Genomic DNA, 11,920 nt, shown 5'->3' on the forward strand with positions numbered 1-11,920 from the left:
ACCTAAAACATTCTCCTGCAGCTTATAAAAGACTTGTTTTTGTGTTGTTTTGTTTTTTTAAAGAGACAGCGTCTAGCTAAGTCTCCAGGAGTGGTCTTGAACTCCTGGCCTTAAAGTGATAGTCCCCCACCTCAGCCTCCCAAAATGCTGGGATTACAGGGATGAGCTACTATGCCTGGCCTTGTTTTTGTTTTTCAATGAGTAAGTTCCAGGGCACATCATAATTACCACAGATTCAGCCCAAGCTCCTACCTCCCCTGTATTTACAGTAGAAATAAAATTTCACACATTTGAAGTCGACACTCCAGTGCCCAAAAGCCACTCAGTGGAGGGTACTTGTAATTATATGGGACAAAGGAATTCCCAGGCTCTTAGGGTTTCTGAATCATCAAAGTGGAACTTGGATCTAATCCAGAGGTAGCAAGGAAGCCCCCCTCTTTTCAATCTTCTTTCTTTGCTGGTCCCTTCCCCTTACTATAGAAACAAGCTCAAGTCCCCCCTTCCTAAAACAAAACAAAACGAAAACAAAAATAAAAACTTTCATCTCAAAGCTTCTTTGTAGGTATGGTTGAACCCCTTTCTTCTCACATCTAAACTTTTTTTGCTGAGAAGTCTTTACCAACTATTGACATTTCCCATTTGTTCCACCCTACTGCATGGGGCCCCACTGATCACATCCTCCTTTTGAAACTCCTAACTCCTTTGCTTCTACAATCTTCCACTTTCCTAATTCTCCTCATACATGCCTGGTTCTTTCTGTTTCTTTCATGTCCCCATCTCCTTCCTATACCTAATTCTTAAATGTGAGCTCAAGGCATCTTTCTTAGCCTCCTACTGTTATTACTTTATCCATTCTCCTTGGGTGATATCATCTCTGCTCGTAATTTTAACCACTATCTTTCTGCTGAAGGTTCCCATACTCCTGCCCAGACTATACCTGACCTTTGGATTCTTACATCAATGTCCTGCTCGAAATCTCCACTTGGATGTGCCCCAGGCAGCTCAGAACTGATCATATCTTTTTCTACCCTAAGCATGAAGTTCCTCTTGGAACTCTCCCAACTGTTGGCACCATCAACCAAACAGCTGCCCAAACTAGAAATTTCAGAGTCACTCTTCCTCTGACTCGTTACTCCTATCCATCAGTACTCAAGCCCTGCCAACTTAATCCCCTTTAAGTTGCTTTATTTACTGCTTGCCTTTCACACCTAACACCCCTGCCCTAATTCAGGCCCTCATAATCTCTTCCTTGGATACATGGGTAGCCTCTTAATTAGCCTCCCCATTGGCAACTGTCTCTCCCTCAAATTGAGCCTCCTCACAGCTACTGAATGAACAGGCAGGTCCAGCAGTGAAGTAACAAATGTTCAGTGATAAAGGCACACAAATGCCTCTTCCAGAAGTATCTTGCCTACAACTTGCATCTCTGTGTCACTCTTGCCCAAATATTGCTCTCTATACTTCCTGTTGATTCTGAGAGCTAACTGATAAACTTCCAATACCTCCTTCACTGCTTGATCAAATGAAAAGCCTTAACTAGCACACAATTCCTTTTACCTTCTACCACAATTATGGGTTTTTGTTTCCTCTATTGGCCTAGGGCCGCCACCAAGGGCAGGGACCATGATTGTGAACCCTATGGACTGTGTACTCATGTACTATGTCCTCCAACTACTAACATAGAACCTGATGGATAGTAGACACTTAGATGCTTGTTCACAGTATGAATAGTCTGCAGTAGGTTTTTCTGTAAAACATATTATTTATTCATGATGCAATGAAATTATGGTAATGATACCACTTGTTTTATTATCTTATTCTTAGCCTCAGAATCCCATAAAACACATGCAAATTTCTCACAAAGTAGAGAAAGCAAATATTCTGGAAGATCTGACTTGCAAACCTGATCCTCTGCTTTCTCCATTTGTCATAACCATATATAAGAACTTCTTCCCAGAGCAGACAAATATCCTTATGTGCTTTTAACCATCAAGGTGGGTACTGTGGACATCTCACACCTGAGTGCCTCAGAAACACCCGCTCTCCATAGCTAGTTCAAAGTCTGGTCATCCTTTGCCAAAAAATACTTTTCAGCCCCAGCAGCGCCACTCTCAAGGTTGCATTGTGGATGTTTGTGATGGCAGAGGGTCAAGGGACTTAGGCAGCCCTGATGGGTAAATAATCTAAGAGCTTTTTGTCCATTGGCAAATTAGGGATGAAACAGGCCACGTACTGGTGAGACAAGCTGTAATACTGCTTTGCTGTTATATTTGGAAATTACAACATAAGCCTTCAAACTCTTTGAAGTCCCATGGTAGGAAGGATTACTAAATACAACCTCTTTTACTACAGGAAAAAAATGTTAAGGATTTTTTTTTTCTATCAATCTCAACAATGGCTTTAGAGATTGGTGAAATGCAAAGTGTTTGTTGATGCCACATATTATCAGGCATTGTAAGGAGGATGTGATTCCTGTTCTCAGAGACATAACAGTCTGATGAGGTGACAGGGTGGGGACTCTTATCAGGAGATGCCAATAAGAAGACTTACACAGTGGAAAGTGCAGAGAGCCATGGGAAGGGAGGGTTTTCATCTGGAAAAGTTGTGGAATGTTTTAAGAAAAAGCTGGACCTTAAAGCATAAGTGGGACCTAAATAGATGAGCATGGGACAGGAGAATAGAAAAGCAGCATTATACAGGTAAAGAGAACTTTGCAAATAGAACAAGAAGCAAGTAAGTAAAGGGCATGTTGAATGAACAGCACATTAGAGATTAATGGGAAGGAAGAAGAGAAATATAATTTGGAGCAAACTGAAGGGCCTTGAATGCCAAACAAGACATTTTGCACATTAGCCTGTGGGTAATTGCTAATCATCCAAAGATACTTAAGACGAGGGCATGTCTTCTATCTTACATCTGGAGAAACTGGGGAGTTGAAAGCCATTCCAATACACATTCCTCACCATGGACACATATCAGAATCACGTAGGGAGTCTGTTAGTGTGTGTTGTTTTTTAATGATGCCAAGTCTGGTCCCATTTCTGGACAAATAAATCAGAATCTTTTGGAGTAAGACCTGGATATAGTTTAAAAATTTTTTTTTTACCTGTTTTAATTTCCAGCCAGGGCTGAGAACCATTGCATAGGTGAAACTATATCTATCTGTCTATCTATCTATCTATCTACCTATCTACCTATCTATCTATCTATATCTATCTAGATAGGTAAATAGATATAGATTAAATAGATGGATATGTAATCAAACACTCCAAGAACCTAGACCTGAATGCATAACTACATTTATATGATTTAGTTGGTTAAGAAAAGCATAAGAAAAATTGAAGGAGAGTGCTTGGATAGTTGTTAGACATGAAAATCAGGGTTGACCAACAAGGATGCCCAAGACAAGTTTAACTACTTGTTAGCTCTACTTATTGGGATACCCATCACCTCTACTAACATAAATGGATTTCACTCAACTTCTTCAAAACCTAATATTGTTTGATAAGAGATAGAAGTAAGACTGATGCTGGGGTGATCTACCAAAGAGGTTATTTTAAGAACCAAATTTTTAAATGAATATTACACCCCAAGATACAAGTTACCAAAACATGGTAACTATAGGCTAAAAGATTTGAAGATGGCAACAAAAGCATAAAGTCCTCTGAAAAAAATTATTTTTTTCCTCCCCACATATTAGCTGACTTCTGCAATTATGGGAAGGGAAACATCCTAAAAATCCCCAGCTGTCCTATTAGGGATCAGGCCAGGATTTGGGTAGCCACTTTCCATTCAGCAACTCTAATTTGAGTTGGAAGGAAACTCAATTAGGAATCCCTAATTGAGTAGGGAGGAAACAAGATGGGGTGTTGGCCTTCATAAGGAGGAGGCTGCCCAGACACAGCTTATATCCAGTAAGCCAGTAGAGGCTTAGCAGGCAGATATTACCACCCCTGGTGGGTTAAATCTCAAGTGGAGGGGTCAGGCAAGAGAACTCAAGCACCCAGACTGATTGACAGGAAGGCCAAGGGTTAGGATCTTGTCCAAGAACTTAGGAGTTGAGAGATCATAGAAGGCACCAGCACCATCACTAATGGAGCCAATTGATGCTGAGGCACTAGCAGGCTGGGGTGGGAGAATAGTGAAGCAGGAAGGAAAGCATTCTTGACAACAACCAATAATTTATAGAGAAAAATGTGTCATCTGCTGGGAGAGACTACATACTAAGTATGAAACTCAGTGTTATTACTTTATATCCACACCTTGCTCAGCCACACAAAAGTGAGATGAGGCTTATCAGTGCTTAAACTAGAGCCAAATAAGAAAAATAAGGTTCTTTCTCTGGTTGGAATGAAGAGTAGATGGCATAACTATAAGCAAAAGAAAACTACACTCTCCTTAGCTCCCCAAAAGCTGTTTTGGAAAGCTGAGTTAGAAAAACTAATGTTTATTTATAAAGTTTATGATGTTGATTAAAGACACATCAAGTAATAGTAAGAATAACATCAGTTTACATGTATAAAGTGCTCACTCTGTGTTAAATGTATTAACGTATATAGTCTTCACAACAATCTCATGTGATATGTACTTTTACTATCTCAATTTTATAGCCAAGGAAACTGAGACATAGAGAGGTTAAATAACTTTCCCAAGCCCACACAACTTGAAAGAACAGAGCCTGGATTCTAATCCAAGTTACCCAGCTCCAGAGCTTATACTAACCATGAGGCTTAAGCCGTTCTTCATGATAAGGAACTACCTTTGAAGGGGCAGAATGAACCAGGAACACATAGGAAAATGCTTAAGGATATGTTCAGGATCTAATACATTCATTCAACAGGTTCTTTCATTCAACAAATATATATTGAGCACCTGCTATGTGCCAGGCCCTTTTCTACATGCTGAAGATTGCAGACAGGTGGGATCCTTATACATCTGAAAGAGTGAATACATGTTACATGGTATGGCATAAAATGTAGTGTTTTGTGGCTTTGGTAGGCCCCAAATACTGCATCTTTGGAATCTGAGTTCTTCCACATGTCTGAAATATAATTAGCTCTCTGATGAAGAGTTTCCAACACAAAAAAGTTTCAGAGTTTAGAACCCAGAGTGGAGACAGGGATGTTTCCTCCAGTGCTGGAGGAAAAAGAACTGGTGGAGAGCCACGGAGATGAGGCCCTGTCCAAGGGCTCCCTGACTTGGTCTGTGTATGAGGAGGCTGCACTGGATGACCTCCAAGGCCCAGCTCGAGGATCTGGGTTCCCAGGAAGCAAGGCAGAAGCTAGGCTGCCCTCAGGCACAGCACAGCACAGCCATGCTCAACCTGAGAGCAGTCACAGCCAGGGCAGCAGCAGGAAATGGCATGTGATACTGCAAGTATAACTAGGTTACATTTCTGGGGTCAACCATCTCTCCCAGAGGGTGTCAAGGAACATCCCCGACTTGTGCCAATTTCCATCCCCCATACAATATGCGGATTGTACTTCTGCTTAGAGAGCTCTAAGAACAACCTGCAGACATAATGCAGGACCAAGTAGCCCCATGCAGATGAGCATAACTCGTCCCCGGGCCTTATAAACTTCGTGATGCGAGGGTGGGATGCTGAATCAGCCCTCCAAAATCAGGAAAGGAGATGTAGTCTGCAGGAAGGAGAAGACTGGCTCTCCTCTCCCAGGAACCTGGGATCCTTGCCAGATTTGTGGCTCTAGCTGAGCCTCAAGAAATAGCAGGCAGGATTCATCACTGTTAATAATAACTGGCACATGACTGAGTGCAGAACTGAAACGCAGATGGCCAAGGAGCTGAGAGTGTCCTTAAAAGAGAAGGGACAAGTTTGGGACAAGAAAGGGTGTTAGAGAGACAAACACACATGTATTTACACATGATTTTGGAACATTCTACCATGCCCCCACCCCACCTCTTCGTGATGCCCAACCCTGTAGCCCACCTGCCTGCCTCAGATGCTATCACTCACTCCTGGGTACAAAAGCCATCCAACATTTTTCTGTATTAGGCGATTTCTCAAACCCTGACTCCTACTGTGGAAAAACAATGTAGGTCTTCTCTACAACAAGTGCTTTCAATTTCTCTTTTTACCTCCTCTTCACCTGAGACATTTCTGCAGCTGCCTTCCTCTTCCAGGTAGCTGAGTGTTCCAAACTCCTAATTAAGCGGCAACACCTAGACTTGGCTTTACCCTGCCTCAGCTCCTCGAGTGACTTCCTCACAGAGTTCAGTTAAAGGTGCTAAGCCACAATGTCCAAAAATGAGAATGAAGCCAAAATCCACTCAATGATTCCTTTGAATCGTGCCTGTTTGGATGCGAGGCCAACTGCATGGTCTCCAAGAATCCTCAGGGCAAAGGACCTCTGCCCCCACAGCTGGCTTCAGGAAAATGGAATAAGCAGCCCTGATTTCAGCTGGGGAACACTGCTCAAAGGGGTTCCCAGATCCTCTGAGCTGTGAATAAAGATGATTTTTTTATAGGATAAATGAATGGAGAAAGATTTTCACAGGATAAAACAGATCCCTGGCTGGGTGCGGTGGCTCATGCCTTTGGGAGGCCGAGGCGGGTGGATCACTCAAGGTCAGGAGTTTAAGACCAGCCTGGCCAACATGGTGAAACCCCATCTCTACTAAAAATACAAAAATTAGCCTGGGGTGGTGGCACATGCCTCCTGAGTAGGTGGGACTACAGGTGCATGCCCCAGCTATTCCAGAGGCTGAGGCAGGAGAATCGCTTGAACCTGAGAGGCGAAGTTTGCAGTGACCCGAGGTCACACCATTGGACTCCAGCCTGGGCAACAGAGTGAGACTCCTTCTCAAAAAAACAAAACAAAACACAAACAAAAACAGATCCCTTCTTTGCTGGATTCAATTCAAACTTAAGATTTAGAAGTGAGTTCAAATTTGAGTCTGACATAGTATCACTTCCCTTGACAAGTTAGGGAAAATTAAAATATTCTACAAAAAGAATAGAGGGAGATCAAGAAAGCAGGACAACCATGGGCAAAATGAGAAAGTAGACAAACCTGGGTTTCAGTGCCCGATCCCCTGTACTGGTACACCTGGTATTCCCTGGGGGAAACTGCCATTGGGATAAATAACCCAAGCCAACACAATGCCTGGTCAAAACTTACCTATTCTGTGTCCAGTGGAGATAAAGCATATTTAAAGTGGCCATGAAATAGAGACACTGGAACTGTAATCAGGGACATCTAGGGATTTAATACTCTAAATCAAAGGCATGAACCTCAGATACTATTTCAGGCAGCAAAGGGGATATTTAGAGACAAGGAGACTTTTCCAACTACCTCCAGATTTGATTCTCCTGTGATGAAACCCCAATTTGCAGATTTGTGTCCCAACTTACCTTCCTTCTCTGGCCTTTTGCATTGTTCTCTCCACAATAAATTAACCTACTGACCATGGACATATAAGAAGTGCATCTGGCACATATGTTTATTGCAGCACTATTTACAATAGCAAAGACTTGGAACCAACCCAAATGCCCATCAATGATAGACTGGATAAAGAAAATGTAGCACATATACACCATGGAATACTATGCAGCAATACAAAAGAGTGAGTTTATATCCTTTGCAGGGACATGGATGAAGCTAGAAGCCATCATTCTCAGCAAACTAACACAGGAACAGAAAACCAAACACCTCATGTTCTCACTCATAAGTGGGAGTTGAACAATGAGAACACATGGACACAGGGAGGGGAACTTTACACACCGGGACCTGTCGAGGGTGGGGCGCAAGGGGAGGGAGCATATTAGGACAAATACCTAAAGCATGCGGGGTTTAAAACCTAGATGACGGGTTGATAGGTGCAGCAAACCACCATGTCACATTTATACCTGTGTAACAAACCTGCACGTTCTGCATATGTATCCCAGAACTTACAGAAAAAAAAGGAAAAGAAGTGCATCTGGGCAAAAGTCTCTGAAACCCACTACTTTCCATGGTGGATCCAGTGCATGCAGGTGAATGGAAGCAGTTACAAAGGGTTTCTGCAGCAAGAAGTGCATTTGCAGAGAAGCTTGTGAACAGCCTGCCAAATTTCAGCCTGGAAGAATTTTATTACCTTTAATTTACCAACCTAGAAATGGGCTTATAAGGGAAATTCTTAGTGATGTCTTCTTAGCGGGCAACCACAGCAACTGCCACACACCTACCTCACTGCCCTGGAGCCTGCAGTACACTGTTACGTCCAAGTTCTGGCCTTTGAAAAACTGAAGCTGGAATAACTGGAGCCTAACCTGCCTGCTCCACCCTGGAGTGCTCAGAGGAGAATGAATTAACTTCCCCCAGCCAACCCAGTAGCCCCAGTCCTGAGCCAGAAAACAGTGGCTGTTAGAAAGAATGCAGAAAGCAAAGCCACAGTGCCTTCATTATACTATTAAACTGTAATCACCTTTTTCTATAAGCATCTTCCTGTTTTCCCTGAAGGGGGACGGTTAACTGCTGTGCTGGGGCAGAGGTGCCAACTCAGCAGAGAGACTTCCTGTGGGTCTGGGAAGCAGTTGTGTTCAGCACGCTGTGGCATGCCCACTGACCAGAGGCAGGCTGTGAGGGGGCCCCCATCCTGAGAGAGGGCCAGAGGCAGGGACTCAGAGACTAAGGCTCTTGGCTTAAGGAATGATGTTGATTTCCTTTTCTCAGGGCCAGCACTAGGATGAGGCAAGCCAAGTGCTTAGGGAACAAGACTTAAGGAGCTGTTCACTCTCGGGTCCTGCAAGTAGCTCCTTCACCCTAGTGCCAGCCCTATTCAGAGCCAACAACAGCACAGGTTGTGTGTGTGTGTACATGGACTGTGGAAGTCAGCAGTTCTCACAGTGTAGTCCCGAGACCAGCATCATCAGCATCACCTGGGAACTTGTTGGAAATTCTCAGGACCCCTGAATCAGACACTCAGGGAGTGGGGCCCAGCAATCTGTGTCTTACAAGCCCACCAGGTGATTCTGATGCAGCTGAGGTTTGAGAAGCCCCGTGCTGGAGAAGAGTGCTCTCCAAAGCCAGTCTTGCGGCATTTCTAAGGCCATCTCCCACAACGCTTCCATACAGCCAGTACAGGGAAAGGGTGAGTGGCGAGATTACAGAGACTTTCCTAAAGCCATCAGCAAGATAGGAATCCCTCAAATAATAAACCAGGAATTGCTTTTTCCCAGCCACCCCTAAGTAAATTGTAGTAGTCAAGACTTGGCAATTGTTGGATAAAGATGGAGATTACTACTGAACCAGTTCCTTCCTGTTTCTTCCTAACTAGACACTCAGCCACTCAGTGACACTGTGATATGGACTAGCCATTTGAATATTCTATGGCTGAGATTCCTTCCTCTGTAAAATGGGTCCAACATCACCTACCTGTGAGAGTCAGAGAAGCTAATGTATGCAGAACCCTGAGTGGAAGCCTGGGGCAGGGTGAGCTGTGGTGACACTTCATACATCTAACCAGGGGTTCTGGGCTCCATCCTTCCCCAGGGAGCCAGGTGGGAGGATCTGGGGCCTGAGGACAATTGAGTGGGGAAGGAGGTGAGCTGGTTTCATCTAGGGTACTATGTTTTTTAAAGAAGGCTATTTTCCAATCCAAATAGTCTGTGAGCATCAGGCTTCATTGGTGGTGACAAAAGAGAGAGAAAGGAAAGAAGGGACACCCAGTGCTGCCTGCCATTGGGTCCTGAGAAACACACTTAAAAAAAAAGCCATATAAAGGCAAGACGACACTTCAGAAGACCCCACATTTAAACTGTGTCCTTGGGACCCAAACAGTGTAGAGTAGTAAGACAATGACCACCAGTGAAACAGGGATCCCAGGCATTTGGCAGTGTACTTGGTTTCTTTTGTCCAGGGCAGGATTATAAACAGGAGTGTGAGGATGAAATCATGCAGCAAAAAACACTGTCAGGGTCAAGGCAGACGTGATGTCTTAGCACTGAGGTCCCATCACAGAACTGTGGAACCATTTCTGCAAAGCTGAAGGAGAACTAGTCCCATCCAACTTTTCCCAACTCACAGACATGTCTCCTGAGGACCAGAAAGGTTGCTGGCCTACAGAGGCACACAGGGGAGGACAATCATTAGCTGTGCTCCCTTTCTCCCTTCCATTAAGGAGTGCTGGGGTGAGACGCAAATTTTAAGCTTCTACCCACAGGCCAGGTAAGCAAAGGGCGGCCTCCCGCCCACCCCGTGCCTGCCTCGGCCATCCCTTGCAGCACAGCTGAGGGCTTGAAGGAGGATCCATGACTCACACTTTTCTTGCCGCGGGGAATTAACTCCAAGATAACATTACCCATGTGGGTAAAAAAAGCAAGCCATTAAGGAAGAAAGTTCACCTCGCGCCCCTCTCTACCGAGCCTTCTTACCTTCCTCATTTAAAATCCACGGCAGAGAGGCCAACACGGAGTCAAAACCGCAAGTGCTCTCTTCAAAGGCACAGGACCCAGCGGGCAGGTCGAGGGCACCGGAGAGCTGCAAGGCTGCGGGCACAAAGCGAGTTTCAGTTCGAGCTCCCCCCCCAAGGAGCGTTTGCACCAACTCGGGGAGCCCCAGGGGGACTACCTGGTGAAAGTGGGGGAAAGACTAGCGGGAGGAGGCGGGGGAGGGATGTAGTACCTGTCCCCCAGCATCCCCGGGCGCCTCCACTGAGCGACCCCACGCCCACCCCCACCCCAGGCTTGGCCAGGGGAGGGAGTTAGCGGCTGCGGAGGATCAGGAGGCGCCCTCGGATGGCCCAGCCCAGCACGGTGAGCCGGGCCCCCGGGGGCAGCAGGAGCGAGGGCGAGTCGTCAGAGCGCCCCCGTGGTTGTCCCGGGGTCCAGGCCTTACCTTGCAACGCCAGGAGGACGCCCATTAACAGCATGGTCGCGTTTCGGGGAGGACGACTAGGAAGGGGTGCAAGTTGCCAGCCCGCTGGGACAGGCTGCTCCTAGTGAAAGGGATCGTGGGAGGCGGGGGCGCCGGGAACCCGGGGAGGGAGAAGTCGAGAGGCAAAGCTTGCGCTCTGAGCTGCCCAACTTTGCAGAGTGGCTCCCGGAGCCGAGCGGTACGCTGGAAGGTGCCCGAATGGAGAGCGCCAGCGCCGCAGGGCTGAGCAGCAGCCTCAGGTCAGACCGCGGCCCAGCTGGTCCTGGGCGACGATGGGGCTGGGCAGGGAAGAGACAACTGCACACTTTGAAAGGCCAGCCACGACTGGCTGGGAGAGGAGAGATCGGCCCGCAGTGCCTTCGCTCAGGATTTTAAAGCTTGGGATCAGAGCCCTTGCAGACACTTGGAAGGGGCAGGCCTTCCAGGAGTCCCTCCGCTGGGTTGGGACCGGAGGCGCCCGCCCCGCCCAGCGGCGGTGGGAACTCGCTTATTTCTGGGGACAGCTTCCCTGCATCTGGCATGTCAGTCCCGCAGGGCTGGCCCTAATTTTAACTTCTTCTCCCCAGAATGAAAGAGGGTGGAATTCTCCAAGGACAGCCTGGAGGAAAATTTGGAAACGGTTGGGTGGAATAAGCTTTATATCTAAGGAGTTTCAGCGTTTACGGTCCAGCAATGCTAACCCTGGAATACCACCCCCACTTTTTTTAGCCGGTGGAATGTCTGGCATGCCTGGTGCTCAGCATTCCCTCCGTCCGGTGAAATGGGGGCATTCCTTCTCTCCAAAGAGCCATGATAGATTGATTAATGGGAGGCTTTAAACTGGGAGGGGGTTGTTGGGGGAGGGAGTTACTTCTGAGGAACCTGTTTGCTTTGGGCACTAAGTGGGTCTCCAACAATATTCTCTTCTTGTAAAGAGTTCTTCTTCCCTCCTCTTCCTCTTCCTCCTTTCTCCCATTTATAATTTTGTGCAGGCAATTTTGTGAGGAGGGCAGTGGTTTTAAAACCTGAGGGTGCATCAGAATCTGCTGAAGGGCCTCACCTTCCAT

The 11,920-nt window shown here is 46.1% G+C and overlaps 1 protein-coding gene across 3 annotated transcripts in view; it reads right to left on the reverse strand.

Moving 5' to 3' along the window:
- Positions 1-11,486, reverse strand: part of MAMDC2 (MAM domain containing 2) — a 181,809-nt gene extending 170,323 nt beyond the window's left edge. For 2 of the 3 annotated variants that reach the window (XR_001114319.2, XM_030810034.1), the window contains exons 1-2: positions 10,836-11,486; positions 10,373-10,486 (exon numbers count right to left, since the gene is read on the reverse strand). Coding sequence is in view for 2 of the 3 variants with exons in the window: in XM_030810034.1 (XP_030665894.1) it covers positions 10,373-10,486; positions 10,836-10,869 (148 nt within the window). In the remaining variant the exon portion in view is untranslated. The remainder of the gene's footprint in view (positions 1-10,372; positions 10,487-10,835) is intronic. The other variant, XM_003267395.4, reaches the window with a different exon arrangement.
- Between the last annotated feature and the right edge of the window lie 434 nt (positions 11,487-11,920).

This window comes from Nomascus leucogenys, chromosome 1a, assembly GCF_006542625.1.
Source record: "Nomascus leucogenys isolate Asia chromosome 1a, Asia_NLE_v1, whole genome shotgun sequence".
Lineage (NCBI taxonomy): Eukaryota > Metazoa > Chordata > Mammalia > Primates > Hylobatidae > Nomascus > Nomascus leucogenys.